At 33.2% G+C, this 16,900-nt stretch overlaps 2 protein-coding genes across 4 annotated transcripts in view; one reads left to right on the forward strand and one right to left on the reverse strand.

The window, feature by feature from the left end:
- Positions 1-689: 689 nt before the first annotated feature.
- On the forward strand, positions 690-2,350 carry LOC129005472 (cAMP-dependent protein kinase catalytic subunit alpha-like). The gene has a single exon (XM_054434371.1). It carries the CDS (start codon positions 863-865, stop codon positions 1,994-1,996), a length of 1,134 nt encoding a protein of 377 aa, XP_054290346.1. The 5' UTR covers positions 690-862; the 3' UTR covers positions 1,997-2,350.
- A 2,554-nt stretch (positions 2,351-4,904) lies between these two features.
- Positions 4,905-16,900, reverse strand: part of LOC129005480 (uncharacterized) — a 28,837-nt gene continuing 16,841 nt past the window's right edge. For 2 of the 3 annotated variants that reach the window (XM_054434385.1, XM_054434394.1), the window contains exons 4-5: positions 14,237-14,374; positions 11,304-12,090 (exon numbers count right to left, since the gene is read on the reverse strand). In XM_054434385.1, the coding sequence (XP_054290360.1) occupies positions 11,822-12,090; positions 14,237-14,374 (407 nt within the window). In that variant the 3' untranslated portion in view covers positions 11,304-11,821. Of the gene's footprint in view, positions 5,814-11,303; positions 12,091-14,236; positions 14,375-16,900 lie in introns of those variants that run through there. The other variant, XR_008491831.1, reaches the window with a different exon arrangement.

A 16,900-nucleotide genomic window follows, 5' to 3' on the forward strand; every position in this document is an offset into this window, starting at 1 on the left:
AACTTATAGGGACCTACAGTTTATAGTGGAATCCGAACCACATTTGTCCTTGTAATTAACAAATTGGAATTGGTCTAATCATCAGGATAGTACTGTGAATAGTACCTAGTATAGTCCTCACTAGTGGGGACATTAATCCACACCAGTATCAATAATAATAATAACGATTGCTTTGGTATAGGCTTATTGTAATTGTTAGTAAAGTCTGGATTTCCTTCATCAGGATGCCAGAAACTATCCTCTTGTTCAAAAAACATGTTATTTAGTAATTTTTCTTTTTACTTTAACCCTTTTTTAAAGGTAAATGATCCATTACAGAAACACAAGTAGTAATAATTTTGAAAGAAAACATGCCATGCTGCATCGAATTTCTTTGAATCGCATTGAATCAGGAAAAAATTATGTATCACACACCCTCTTCTGAACCCAATGTTAATATTAATAGATGCACCAATTGTTATAGAACACACTACTGTCCTGCTATTAGAATTGATGGAGTTTGATTCAGTATTATCATTGACTATTACACAGAATATAGCTTGTAACTCACTTTGTGTAAATAAATATCTTATAACCAGGAATTATACTTCCTACAGCTGAGATTAGTAAAATATATACCAAACTTTGTACAGTTGTTTTCTGTTTATAAAATGATCTGTTTACAAAACGATTACTATATTACCTTTTTAACCTAGCTAAGAAAGTTAAAAAGAATGGAAACTGACACAAATGGCAAATCAAATTACAGTATGTAATGAGGTCTATACACAGTTATGTAAAGTTGAGTTTAAATAGAAGATTCATGGTTATGTAACATAATTTACAAATACTGACCTTAAGCTTTGATTGTCAGTCACAATAAATGAATCGATTTGTGGATCTTATAGGATGGGGGAATGCACCAAAAGAAGAAACTTATCGATTCCCAGATTTCGGACCTGTGGACATTCCTAACTATAAAACATTTTTAGAGGAGTCAAGAGGGCAGTTTTTTGAGAAATGGGCGTCTTTGCAAGGAAAAGAAGAACCAGTTAAGCTAAAAAATAAACAGTGTTGGTTAAAAAGTTTTACAAGATTAAAATTGATTGGCTCAGGATCTTTTGGCCAAGTTTACCTTGTAAAAAATGAACAAACTGGCAATGTGCATGCCATGAAAGCTGTTCTAAAAAAGACAGTGGTTGAATTGAGACAGATAAACAATACAAGAACTGAGAAATTAGTGCTGGAATGCTCCGACTGCCCTTTCACTATGCGTCTGGACTATTTCTTTAAAGACTACAGCTATTTGTATTTTGTCCTACCTTTTATACAAGGTGGAGAGTTATTTCAACACCTTCAAAGTTTAGGCAAATTTGATGAATCATTAGTTATGTTTTACCTTTCTCAGGTAATCTTGGCACTGGAATATCTCCATTATTTGGACATCGTGTACAGAGACTTAAAGCCGGAAAATATTTTACTAGATCACACGGGGTACATAAAACTTACTGACTTTGGATTCTGCAAACATTTGAAGAATGGCAGGACGTACACATTTTGTGGAACAATTGATTATTTGGCCCCAGAAATAATATTGAATGAAGGTTACGGTAAAGCCGTGGATTGGTGGGCAGTAGGAGTTCTTGCGTTTGAGCTAACAACTGGGCAGGCCCCGTTTAAGGATAAATCAGAGGTAGCAAAGTTGAAAAAAATCGTCAATGGAAAATACACATTCCCTTCATTTATGAGTATAGATTTAAGGCACCTTATAACCCAAGCTTTGCAGAAAGACCTTACAAGACGGTATGGCAACTTGAAAGATGGAGTTGATGACTTTAAAAACCACAAATGGTTTAAACCTTTGAATTGGCAAGCAGTAGTTTGTAGAAAAGTTTTACCCTCATATGTACCAGATGTTGAGGGGCCGACTGACCTGAAGCATTGCAGAAAAATTAGTTACAAGTCACTGACTGTAGCTGACAGTCTTGAATATGCTCAAGAGTTTGCTGATTTTTAAGATCAGGTAGATGACCATGGGTTACAGTTTAAGAAGGAAATACAAGAACAAAAATAAATGTAGGTATATACCATGAATTGTTACAAATAAAAAATCCACTTAATTCTAAGCAGTACTACGCTAAAAGACAACAAAAGGAAATGCCTCTTGATATAGTGACACTTTGTTACAATGTATAATGTTCAACAACTTTAACTTGGTTGAAATGTATAAAAAGGGTAATTGACTATAGTTAATGGATCTTAGAAAGAACTTGATAAATATATAAATGTACACTGTATGTGAATTATTAATTTTTAATTAATCATAAGAAGTTCCAATTCACACACAGTAAATAATGTTCCTTTTAGAATGTAGAACCAACAATAAAGTTTCAGTGTTATTGGATGAACACAGCTTTTCTCTGGTAGTTAGCTTACACAGGCCCACCACTTAACTCTCTTTGATGCCCAAGGCCATGCATCCCCCAAGGAGGTAATTAGTCTGGAGGTTACATTAATTAATTACCATACATATGCCAGTAGGTTTGTTTACTCGATTCATTAATATGCTGTTTATGAGTAACAATGACAGCTTCCAATCTTCATAAAAAGCTTCATTATTAGGTGTAGGTTCTCTTTCTAAATGTAAACAAATTCAATTGGCGTAGAAAACACACACAAAATTAAAAAAGGTCCAACGTTAATTTATCAGGCGTTTTACTGTTAAACAATACAAATTTAAACAGAAATAGGAGACATAAGCTAGTCATGGTGAGTTTTAGCTTGTGCTTGTTTAATGCACAATAATCATAACTTGAACTTAATTTTAAAGTTTTTATGAAGGTTTGCTTTATAACCAATTTGAATTTACTTCTTAATTTAGGAAAATTAAATTTAGATTAATAGTTTTAATTTTACTGAGGTTGTAATTTTGTATAGGCTATGAGTATTTTGGCATTGTGATAAAAAGAATCCTCCATAACTTGTACCTAAAGTGATTTACTTGCTCCAGTTCTCCAGTTATTCCTGTCCTCAGTTTTGGACCATAGGTAAACACAGCTCTCAAATACATGGGTTTCCTGACATCGGCTTGGTCTGATAATATCATAATTGGTAGTACCAAATCAAACTTGAAAAGAACTTAATCAAAATCATCATTTAAACCTCCAATTCAAGAACCGGTTTGGGTCAAACAATTGAGACTAATGTACTGTATTTAAAAATAACCCAAAAATTAATTGTAATGATGTGAGAGTAAATCAAAACAGAGTTTAACTGACAGCATGACTGACTGAACAGCATGTTCACTGTTCGGAGACTTTGTTTAAAGCATTATCTCTTATATTAATACGTGAGGGCTGTTTTTTGTGAACAAAACTCCTCCGTTATTTCTGGACCGATTTTAACTTTAGAGGTGTCAAATAATTTGTCTCAATTCGTAATTTTGCATAAAGGTTAAAATTAAAAATCTCTTACCCTGAAGGGCACGGAACGCTCTCAAAGGTCGTATTTTCCCCATAAGAATTACATTAAAAAAAAAAACAGCTATATATAAAAATAAACTTACCTGCTTTTTGGGAGTAAATATTGATGTCTCGATGTCTGTTACATTTATAGGAGGTTATAAACAAATCTAAACAGTTAGGCCTAATCAGTTTTGTTGGAAGAACAGAACATTTCTTGAATTTAAAGGATAAATATTGAAAACAGGAGGAGACAATTAATAGGAAATCTTATACTTATGAGAAGAGTAGAGGAGAAGCCTGGTCTCACAGTAAGGAATCCAGGTACACAATCACTTGGGGAGATGAATAATTTTTTCATCACTCCTTAACGAAAGTAACTGTTTTCGATAACAGCTGACATCAATGAAAGTAGTCGTTTCCCAAGCTCTAATTTAGGGCGAGGGAAAATCGATCAGCTGATTTACCCTCGCTCTAAATTTACTTTCCCTCGCTCTCAATTAGTTCTCCATTTATTCACTACACGCGCTAGTGTTTTGTTACGGTTTAATTTAATGATTTTAATCAGCTGTGTGTATTTTTAAAAGTTGTGTTATTCTTTTATTTTGGTGTTTAAACAAATCTTATTGAGAAATATACGTAGGTTTCTTTTTAGAAGATTTTATTTTTTTTTGATGTTCAATCAAATTAATTGAGAAATAAAATAGTTTTAATATTACTGAGGTCTGCTATTCTGTGTTTGTGTATTTTTGCGTTGTGATGAAAAGTATCGTTCATAACTCGTACCGAAAGTTATTATCTGGCACTTGCTCCATTATTTCCATCCTCGGCTTCGCCTCGTACGTTAAAATAGCTCACATACTCGGCTTCGCCTCGCACGTGAAATTGGGGTTCCCTGTGTGAGGCGAAGCCTCACACAAAAACTTGAGCACGCAATGGAAAATGCCACTTTCGGTCCTAGTAATTAAATATACTATTGCCAGTTATATTAAGCAACTTATTTTGGTGGTAAAAAAAAACCATGAAGAATATACACATCATGTTGTCACAGTGGTAAAGTAAACCTACCTAAAGTTAGATCAAATAAATACACGCAAGAAATGTTTACTGGTAACAGCTTTAAGTCGGGAAACATTTGTAGAAAACACTAAAAAATAAGGCCGGGTCCAAAAAAATCTAAAATATTTTTACAAGAAGCGTTTATTTTTTCAAAGCGCTATTAAATAGCGTGAGTATTTTAATTAGTTACATAAGCATTTAGTCGGGTCTTTTAAACTCATAAAAAATTATGACTGTTATTACTGTAGTTTTAAAATAACTTCTGTATAATACCGGTACTTGACAACTGCTTGATTTCGAGCAACGGGTAGTCAGGTACACTAGTTTTATTAAAGTGCTGTCAATAAACACTCAATAGATCAAAACAAACATTGGGAACAAACAAGCAAACTCATAGTTTTTTGTATATGCATGAGCATATTTAATAAATTGTATAAAATACACATAAATAAATACAATATCAAATATATAACATTTCTTATACATATAAAACACCACACACGGTTCTTTTCAAGATATTACAAAAATACTGGTTTTAAAGGTGAATTCTGTACATATTTACACATTTAAAAGGACGTTAAACAAATTTGTTCTAGTTTATTTAGTAGGATTGACAGCACAAATTATACTCAATATAAAATATCTAGTACAAGTAAACAGAAAACAAAAAAATGCACGTAGTGCCTAAACATAAAGGCACTATGTTCAGTTCCTAATGTATTATTTATATTTGTTCCTGAATTGTAAATACAATCAATGATTAAGTAGTAAATTGACCTGAAGCACTTAAGTACCTATGCTTATAATTTGAATAATGTAGGCATTGGTTACCTAAATAAAACTTTGAGACTTATATAAATTTCTTTAAATAATGCTTTGTAATGTGAATTTAACTTGAATGTGATTACTATCCTTTAATGTATAATTATTAGTCTAACAATTTTAACCTCAAAAAACAAATTGTCAATTGATGTCATTGAAATGGATTAAAGCAAAAATTAGATATTAGGGTGTGACGTGTACAGCAGACACAGCATTTCCTAGAAAATATTACCTTAACTATTACTTCATTTATCACTTTCTTTAGAACAATTATTGTTGCAAAAGACTTTCATGAACTTGTTTGGCTAACCTTGTTTACGCAAGGCCAGTAGAGTAGGCAGGTTACTTGCCTCTAATGTATTTCAAGTTCCCTGAGGCAAGTAACCTGTGCGCCAACTGGCCCTCGGCTTTGGAAAATTAAATATATTTTTTTCTGAAAAATAAGTACTATTAATTTATTTCATGTCGTCTATTATGGTTGACATCCTGCATCTGAAAAATGCACAGATGAGAACTGATCAGTTATAGAATATAGAATCGGAATACCAAATGACAATGAAATGGTTAAATATGTGAAATATGAGATGAGATTTTTAAAGCGGATAAGTTACTTGTTTGTGAAAACCTTCAGTGATCAATAACTAAAGTGATCAATTTAATGAAAATGCTTACGGTGTTTTATCTTTGAAAGACACAGCCACAATATTAAAAACAAAATAAGGTTAGAGCTACACTTGAATGCAAACTAAATTTTGCTACCTACGAGAACTACAATGATGCACAGTGAAACTCTTGTATAATTTTACCTGAAGCACTAAAGTACCTATGTTTATATTTGGAATAATTTAGATATTACCTTAATAAAACTTTGAGATTTATTTTTAACTGTAAATATTGTATTTGTATCACTATAAATTACAAGCGTTTCAGACTTTCATTCTGCTTTTCTGTATTTCCGATATTTTCTTACTGCAGCCACAATTAGATTGCACATTTAAAAGATAATAGAGCAGACCCAAAGGTCAGGTGGTTAGGGCAGACTTTACTGCAGATGATGCTTTGACATTTCTAGTGCAGCTAAATCGTCAAAGATCATACTCTACATGATAAAAGCTAAATATGATCAAACACTGTTTGATGAAAAGATTTCAATTTCTTTGGTCAATACATTGTTTTTAGCTCTTCGACTATCAATTAGATCTTTAATATTCCTCTAAAACTAAAATAATTAGATTTATTTTTCTACTACCATAACAGACTAAAACAACAATAAGCACATAGAAGTAAGATACAGAGGATCCAAACTCTTGGGACAACCGTGTGCCTATAGGTGCTGGTATGATGGAACGGAAAAGTACTATTACAGATCAAGGAAGACCCCAGACTGGGATGACCCATAGCATATTTTGTTCAGCAGTTGTAGTGCAAAGGGTCTTCCTGCTGTGTGAACGCTGTAGTACGCAATGGCGAGGGAGGAAAGGACAGCGGAAGGGAACGACAAATAGAATTTGCTCTAGACGCCAGCGACTGGTGCTAGACACATCTTAAGTGTACCATTGAATGTATTCTCTGTTTCTTACTTCTCTGTGCAATAATTGAGTGATGTATTTTATGAAGCTTCCATATCGTAAAAGTATCTTTCTAGAACCTAGCCAGTCACATAAAAACTATTTATCATTAATTTATTTGATGCAAAATAATAGAGAGAGATCAAAATACTGGGTATGATCATTGACAAAAAGAATATTATAGACCGTCAGCTGTTCTGCGGTTATCATAGGTTCTGGCGCACACCGCTGGGAGCGCCATGTTGTTACGTCGTACACGCTACCAGTGGCGTAGCCAAGGGGGGGGGGTTTTTTGGGGGTCATAACCCCCCCCTTGACAAAAGGATTTTGCCCATAAAATACCCATAGAAACTCCTAATACTGTATAAATGGACATTATTGTGATGATTAATTTGTTTTCCACAATTAAATTAAAAGACACTTAAAGTAGTATTGCGCAATCATAATAAGTTGTCATTGACTCTTGGTTCAGTAATAAAAACTTTAATGTTTAAAATCATAGCTAACTCTACAAACAAATTTCCAAACACTGAAATTTAATAAATTTAATAAATTTAACTAAAATTTAACAAATACAACAATATCACAACAATAAGTCTTCTTGTGAAAGGGAACTTTATAAAGTGCCATTTAAATGTGTTTGTTTTATTTGTTACATCACAGAAAAGTTACATATAAATAAAAGTATGTGTACAGAAATGAATCACGTAAAGAACAGAAAAATAGATAGTCTAGTAAGCTAGTCATAGGCTTACTGTTGGCCATAGGCTACTGCTACGTGCTGTTTTAGGACAGAATAAGTGTGATCTGTGACATAGCGCACAGCAGACAGACAGGATGTGTAAGGAGCGGACGCCGACTATCAGTTCAAGCGCATAGCACTGACCTTGAAGCTATCAGCCGATTCTTAGTTTTGTCATGCTTCCGTTTTATTTTTGTCAAATAAACTGTGATGTTTCATAAATAATAATGTCAGAACCTACTGCATATAAATAATAATGGTAACAAACTAGTTAAATTAAATATACAATGCATTTCAACACATTAAACTAAAAGAACTGTGCAAATAAGGAATATCAAAAAACCAAAATAAATGTACTAGGGGTATACATAGCAAATCAACAACTGTGCTTACATTGTTAGATGACATCTTACACTTAGTTATTTTTTAAATGGCCCTAAACAAACATTATTATTTCTTTTCTACGGTTACGGCTGTGGCCCTCAAACCCCCCCCCCCCACCAGATCAGCTATGTGAAACCCCCCCCCCCCTTGACATAATCCTGGCTACGCTACTGCACGCTACGTAAGTACACGACGCTCCCAGCGGTGTGTGCCAGAACCTATAGTAACCATGGTAACCGCAGCACGGCTCACTGTCTATATTTACCTAATTATTTTTGTCTATGGTATGATATAAAGATTTATAAAAGGATTAAAGGAATACAATTCTCACAAAGTATTTAAAAGGAAATATGTCCCATAAGATTTACAAAAATAATTACAACTAAATAGAAGTTTGTTACAAATTATTTGGATTTAAAAAATTAATAAATTGTAAGTATAAAAAAATTGTACAAAATAATTGAATTACTGGTATTTAATACTTATTTTATATATTCAATTAATATTTTAGTCAGTCAATTAATAACACAAAACAAGAAAGCCAATTTTTAGTATTAAAAGCAAGTCAAATCATGAAATTGCAACTGCAGCATGATTTTCTAACAAATACAACAATATCACAACAATAAGTCTTCTTGTGAAAGGGAACTTTATAAAGTGCCATTTAAATGTGTTTGTTTTATTTGTTACATCACAGAAAAGTTACATATAATACCTTGTTCTATGTTCGAGTTTTTTTCCTACTCTCTACACAAATAAAAAATAGATTGGATATGACATAAATTAGGGAAATCCACACAAAGTGAGATTACAACAAGAACACTTGAATAGTACATGCAGAATTCATGCGTAGAACATTACAATCCAAAACAGTGTCAGGTAAGGTTAAGTGATTCAAATGTGAAGACGCAAGAGATCATTCTGTCTGTATGTTCAAAAACACACATATACTGAAAACCCAATTGATTACTTATTTTATTCTTTTTAATATTCAATAAAGAGTCAGCCCTTCCCTGTAAACGTACATAAGTGCCAGTTTAAAATAGAGTAATATGATGGCTGACTTGAAATTTACGACAATGAGATTGCTCTATGATTGGTCCCCATGGCGGGATTCCAAGTGAGACATTTTAAATAATATCAATGTCAAGACAAACATATGGTAGACACATTTTTTAATTGATCAGTACAAGTCCATATACCGTATTATAGCTTTGAGTCTTCAAATAACAAAATACCCTGCTAGTATAGACACAAGGATGAAAAAAGTGTAAATAAGGATGATAGGTCACCCTGAACAGTATTTGGAACATTGGAAGATTGAAAATAAAGATTTAAATCAGATTTTGATGCAGGATATGAATATTGAATAGTTGTAGTGTTGGCATGATAAAATAAAATCATCATACCAAGGCCCCACTAGAAAAACAGGCCATGCTGCAGGATCCATGACGTCACATTAGTGGATGGATTCATTGATAAATTCACTGCTATTTTGCAATATCCCATATGTTTTAGGTAAATAAACTGGTTGTTTGTCAGATTGTAAATGGTAAGATTTTAGTACAACTATACACCACTGTGACATAGTGTTGCGCTGCCCGTGCTGCAACATGGCCTGTTTTTCTAGTGGAGCCTTGATCATACTATACTAATATTATAAATGTGAAAGTTTGTGTGTATGTTTGTTTGTTTGAAGTTCAATCACGCACTAACTACTGGACAGATTGGGCTGGAATTTGGCATGATGATAGCTCACATTCCTGATTAACATATAGGCCTATTTTTGTCTCAAAAATCCTTCTGTAGTTACCCATGTTAAACTTATGAGTATTATATTATCACAAACTTGTAACTTTTTATTTTCATGAACAGAACTCTCTGAAAACCAAAACAAAACAAAAACATTGGCAGATGATTTTATAGTATATTTCGTACCTAGGGCCGAAAATGAGGTTTTGCCGGCTCGAGATAGTTTTTAAGTTCGAGACGAAGTCGAGAACTTAAATCGATCGAGAGCTGCAAAACCATTTCGGTCCGTGGTACGAACGCTATTTTTCACCACACTATACCCTATTACCACTATTTACCACAATTATAATGCACACTGATAGTCAACATAACTACAACTTTAAGGTTATGTGAAGAAATAATTTGAGGAATCAGCAAAAATAAAAATAAATAGTTGCTAGGCAACGGTGACAATAACAAAATTCTATTGTAATGCTATGGATTTTGATTGTGGTAAGCGGACAGCTGATTTTGCGGCCCCGGCCTGTAAAAACTTGCTCGGTCCCCAAATTACGATGACAGCTGGCATGGCCAGCAAAACGTAACTTTCAGCCACCAATTAACATATGTAATACAGCCAAAAACATCATAGTGTGGTGAAAAATAATTTAAATAACCAGCTAAGAAAAGACAAGTAAAGACAATTTGAAATAAAAACAATTAATTACTAACATAATATTTAAAAGGAATTAAAGAATTTAGTCAGTTGTTTTAACTATTTAAGTTGGTTCTATGATATGCAATAGCATTAAAAAGTTATAAGGTTTACCAATGGGGTGCAGCACTATTAATTTTTTTTTTCTTTTATGACAACAGCTAATATGAACCAATAAATGACAAAAGCCTGTGATATGCAATGAGAACTGTCAAAGTAGGATTGTTTACAGTTATGTTTATGTTTTTAATTTGATGAATAATTCGTGATATTGTGCGAATGTTTGATAATTTATTTTTGTTATGATTTAGGTGCAGGGGTAGAGCATTATAGCTATGGTAGATGTGTTATACTATAGCATACCGGTACCGTAAATTTAAAGAACCAAATTTTACCAAACTGTGTCCTCTCACCCACTGCAAATGCAAAGCTCGAGTATAACTGCATTTTATACTTATATGCCAACCCCGTACGAAGGACGGGTACTCTGCTAGTATTCTTAATATATCTGGAATATTATAAAAATTTTACCCCAAAACTAAGAATGAATTGTGGGGTTTGGTTTCATAATTATTTTTCCTTCTTCACCTTATCAATAAATAAAAATAAACAGAATATATCAAGGGAACATTTTACATATTGTGCTAAAAGATTGTGCCCAGCAGTTTCTTTACAAAAATATATGTGAAACAAGTAAATAATTACAAAATTGCTATTTAGAATGCATTGAATGTACTTTATGAATGATGAAGTTTCTCTAAATGTTATATAGATTATTGATTTGTTATTGAAAACTTTTGTAATTATATCCATTGACTTAAAATCAGTAAAATTAGTGTGCCAAAGTTTCCAGCTACTGTATTCATTGTAAAATCATACAAGCATAAATTTAACACTATGTATATACGAAAAATGACAGTTTGCTAAGACAAGACACAAATTGTTACATTATCATACTAATCCCTCATAGAAGACATGATTAACAGTTGATTATTGGCAGGACCAGAGATGGTGTTCGAGTTCACCATTGTTACATTCAGACAACTCATATACATAACTGGTGCACAAATACTTATACAAGTAAAGTTTTAAAACTTAACCCAGAAATTATATCAATGAGATTGTGAAGGAATAAAGCACTCAGATGGGGTTACATACATAAAATCGAGTATGATTGCAAACATGTTTCACAAACAACATGTTAATGATAAAATGTAAAATCATTTGCAAAATGTGACAAGCTACGCTTTAAAAACCAGTACAAAATTAATTTTTACTAAAATATTCATAATATTTTGCACACCTATCAAATGGTCTTCATTCCTTTGCCACAGGCAGCAAATGATAAACTGTCTTGAAGTTACCTGTCGGGGAACAAAGTTTCATATGACGGGGGAAGATCTTTGGCGGAGGTGTCAGGTGGGGGGGCACTTGGACTGGGGGCTCGGCGGTTCATAGGACTCAGCTCTACTGGGTTGGGCCGTCCCAACAGTGTGTTTGCTCCCCAGCAAAGCAGTTCAAAATAGCGACAGCACCAGATTAGAAGGAGAAACAGGAAAAACGAACAGAAAACCGACGTTACTGCGGTCAATGTCAGGTTTCGCAGCTCTGGAGGATTATGTTTTCCATCTGGAAGATGAAAACAACTATTAAGATTCTTCAAGAATACATGCTAACCATCCTAAAATCAAGTTGTTATATTATGTTAAGTACAAGGATCGTCCAGAAAGTAACAGATGTTTATATCGCTTTGTGGTCCAATGATTTAAACAAATGTTTTAATCAAATCTCACGATGCAGATCCAGTGCTAGGCCTAGTCTAGTGACTCAACCGACAAACAATGGACAAAATGTATTTAATTTTCTATTCACTTTGAATATATTACACACACTAAGTATATGAACATAATTAAATTATAAAGATACATGTAACACATATAATAGGTTTTTGTTTATAATAGCCTATACTATCATACTTGGGAATAACGAATAGAAATTCTAACGAATAGCAATATTCGTTAGTTGTTTGGCTAACTTCTATTTTATTCGTTAGTTTTTAAACTAACTAACTAATAACTTCTATCAGTTACTTTTTACGGGACTAGCTAATAACTTCTAATGGTGCTAAATATCATACTAAAAATTTATTTTTCTTTATTTTGGGAATTTAATACTAAAATATTTTTAGCCATCCGGGGTCCAGTCCCGATTGTCCCCTCCCCCCCTGTAGGCACGCCCCTGCGGGGGCTACTGTACTGCTTTATGACAACAGAGGAATGTCAATATTAATAATCAACTAGCATTGGTGTTGCAATAGTTGAAACAAATCACGTTAAAAACAATAAAAACATTAGATTTCAAAAGTAATATAATCATAGCCTACTTAAAGGTAATAAAAACACTCGCAAAAAGAATATAAATATAGTCATCAGTCCCCAGGTAATTAAATCAGTTGTGCCTGGTGATATGGCGAACAGCACACAGATGTGTTAAACGGAGAAGACGATTGTCTGTCAGCGCAATCGTTGACGTCACCTTTCCATTTTATTTTCATCAAAGGAAGTGAGATTTTTAAAACAATAATGTTCTGTATATTGAGGGAAACATGGTGACAATTTGTTAAGTAGAGGTTAAATTCACTATGTAGAGGTTCTGACAATGATAAATTCGTTATATTGAGGTGTCTTAATTTAGCTGAGATCGTCAAAAATTCGTTAAATCAAGGTTGTTGATAGAGTTTGTTCGATATGTAGAGGTAAAACATTGTGTCTTATGCAGTATTCTAGGGGGAAAAAATCATTATATCAAGGAATTTGTCATATCGGGATCACATCATTTGTCCGAGTTTGTTAAAAACTACAAAATATTAGAAAAATCTGTTGTGGGAGGTTTGATAAATAACTAATAATATTTAAGTAAACCAAACTGTCTGAGTATCAATCTGTCCGCCTTCTTACCGTTACTAACCTTTCGTTACGTCTTACCTTTGGTAAGAAATGGGGACTTAGCTTTAATCTAATATATTGGATTTATGAGACCATAGTCAAGCCAATGGTTAGATACACAGCCTTAGTGTGGTGGCCATGAAGGCTGAGCAGATGCTGGCTGGCAGGAAGCTGCAACAGCTGCAAAGGCTAGCGTGTACAGGGATCTGTGGGTGTGCTGGACGAAGCTGTGTGTAATAGCTGCATAACTTTTGTAACTCATATACGATGATATTGACAAAATCTTTGATTGTTTTTTTTTCAGTCTTGGAAAAAGCTTATGATACTCTCCATCACTATCCCTTGTGGAATTGATACTGTGAACACTAAATCATCTCTTACTCCTTAAAACTGATCATCCTCTTCCGCAGCTAGTGCCAATGGTATAATAGCAATTTTTTCATCACTGCTGCTGGAACTCATAATTGCACCCCAACTACCCCACCTGGTGTAGGACACCCCAATTAGCCTGCCCCCCTGACAAGGTCCTAGAACCGCCACTGCTATCCGGGAAACAATCTTGGGTTATCTTAGATTTTACGCTTTCATACTGCTCAGTTTTTAATCAAACCTGAGCCTACAAGCCAGTGAAAATAGATCAGCTGTTGCAATTTTTAGTGTTTATGATCTCACCTGTTGATTGGACACTGTTTGTCTATTGTGACGGTATAAACACATCTCGCCTTACAGTCAGGAACCGTGTAAGGTGAAAGGAACATAGACACAGCGTTTTAAATTGGACGGCGGAAACCATGTATTGTACGGCGCGTAATAAGTAAGCATTCACCCACCTGATGTGCTATTTGAACAGCCCTCTTCATCAGGACAGTTTAAGTAAGGACAATTGACCCATCCATCTTTGAAATTCTGTTTTTTAATACATTTGTCCATACCACAGTCCCTGTACTCACTCCATGTGTTCTTGCAAGCTGCAAAACAAAACAGTAATTACACTTATAAGCAAAAATGTTATTTTGTTGTCAGACCTAATGTTGTTATAATACATCTACAACTATTGTAAACGTAATGTTCTTATAGTACATTTAAAATATATTAAAATATAAAGAATATCTCGATGCAGCAAACCTGGAGACTAAGCAAATTTCCATTTGCCTGAATGAATTTCACGAATATATTTACTTTAAAACGTCAGATTTGTTCCCTCTTAAGATGACATTAGGTTTAATAAGTACTAAGGTTTGCTACTACAGAAGAGGTAATAAAGTGTGTTTTTTAGTAAAACATTAAGACTAAGAGTCTTCATCACCTCTCTTACAAAAACGCAAAACATACACAACACTTCTGACAATACTTGTAAAGACTGAATTTGCTGCTGCTTGAATGCTATAGGCCTAACCCTCAAATGTATTAACTTTAATTCTAAGTAATTGTTTTAAGTCAAAACTTTAAAAAAATTCCATGTTTACAAAGTTATACAAACAATTTAGATATTGTTTAAAACCTTTTAAGGTCATAGCTAGTTTCACTAAAATGATGAAAAAATTAATTTTAAAAAACCAATTGAATTAATCTTTTTGGAGTTTTAATTTTAAATGTGTTTATGGTGTATGAACTGTGGTGACAAGGATTATGTTCTCCTTATTTCAAAAAGGTGAGTGAAACCCAAAAATCTAACTGGATTTATGACCTCACCTAAAATCCTTGCCGTTTAAAAATAAAAAAGATTCGATCAATAACGTCGGCAGAAACAGCTTAATTCTCAACTATGTTTCGGCTTAAAAGTGCAGGGGCCGAATTAAGCATAACATCCGGCCGTTAGGACTTGACTTTGTCACACACACTAGCATATAACTTTTTCGCTACACTAGTCAAGTCAAGTCAAGTCAAATAAATCTTTATTCAGACATACAACAATGTGTACATGAATGCGTCTTAATCTTAAACTATAACTAATACTAAAACCATTTTCCTGATCCATTTTATTTTATTTTTTTTTTTTTTACATATTTACATGTTTATTTACATATTTGAACATAGTGCAGTAAATTCTTCAAAATTATAAAACTCTCCATTAATTAGAAAATTCTTAAGCTTTTTTTTGAACTTATTTCTGTTTTCCTCATTTCTGATGCTACAAGGGAGAGAATGAAAAAATTTAACCCCAATATATTCAGGACTTTCTTTAAATTTTTCTTTTTTATGCTTTTTAATTATAAAATTTTGTTTGTGCCTAGTATTGTAAGTATGTACATCCTGCTGTCTTTGCAGTTGTGACTCCCGGCTTTTAACATATAATATAGTCTTATATATGTAGAGGCTGTAAACTGTAAAGAATTCTAATTCTTTGAAACAATTTTTACATGATTCATTTTCATTTAAATTAAGGATGCACCTTATGGCCTCTTTTTGTAAATGTAAAATTTCATTTAAGTTAGATTTATTTGTTCCACCATATATTTCAATGCCATAAGCAATATGGGAGTGTATATTTGAATAATAAACCACACGCAAAATTTCTTTACTGCAAAGGGGAAATAGTCGTCTTAAAGTAAAAATACCGGAGCTAATTTTATTACATATTTTATCGACATGTGAGGTCCACTTTAGTGTACTGTCCAAGGTTAGACCTAAAAATTTGGTTTCACATGCAAAATTTTCAAATATCTTTTCGCCAGACTTTTTACACTCAAATTTGATGAAGGTTGTTTTGTTTTTATTAAGTAAAAGGTTTTTTTTCATTTAAATAATCTCCAATTATTTTGAGCGAATCTTTCATTTTTATTTCAAGAAGTTCAATATTCTTTTCATGCATAGCCATACTTATGTCATCTGCATACAAGCAGAGGGCATTGTTTTCTACCCGTTCAGATAAATGTTCTGGCAGCCCTCCCAAGTAGCACAGGAACAGGAACGGACCCAACACAGATCCCTGAGGAACAGAATACTTAACCTCTCTAACATTAGATCTAACATTGTACATCTTATTTCCATCTAAATACCCAATGTTAACAAACTGTTGGCGGCCCTCTAAATAAGATTTTATCCAGTTCAGTTCTTTACCACTAATTCCATATGCTCTGAGTTTTTGCAGTAACTTTAAATGATTCACGCTATCAAAAGCCTTAGACATGTCTAAAAAGGCGCCAACAACATAATTGTCCTCATCCAACTTATGTAATACATTTTCAATATAAGAAATTAGAGCTGTAGTAGTAGATTTATTTTTTCTATATCCATGCTGTTCTTGATCTAATAAGTGGTTGTTTTCAAAATAATCTACTAGTTGAAAAAGTAAACTTTTTTCAAATAGCTTTGATAGAGCAGGTTGAATTGCCAATGGTCTATAGTTTTGCGGATCTTTTTTATCACCTTTTTTATATACTGGAATTATTTTTGATATTTTTAGTTGAGCGGGGAAAGCACCTGTTATTAGTGATGTATTAATCACATGTAAAAGTGGCTTTAACAAAACAGATTTTGATTCTTTAATAATT

Source organism: Macrosteles quadrilineatus, unplaced genomic scaffold (genome assembly GCF_028750875.1).
Source record: "Macrosteles quadrilineatus isolate MER2022 unplaced genomic scaffold, UCM_ALF_1.0 Scaffold_1__1_contigs__length_201487025, whole genome shotgun sequence".
NCBI classification, from domain to species: Eukaryota; Metazoa; Arthropoda; class Insecta; order Hemiptera; family Cicadellidae; genus Macrosteles; species Macrosteles quadrilineatus.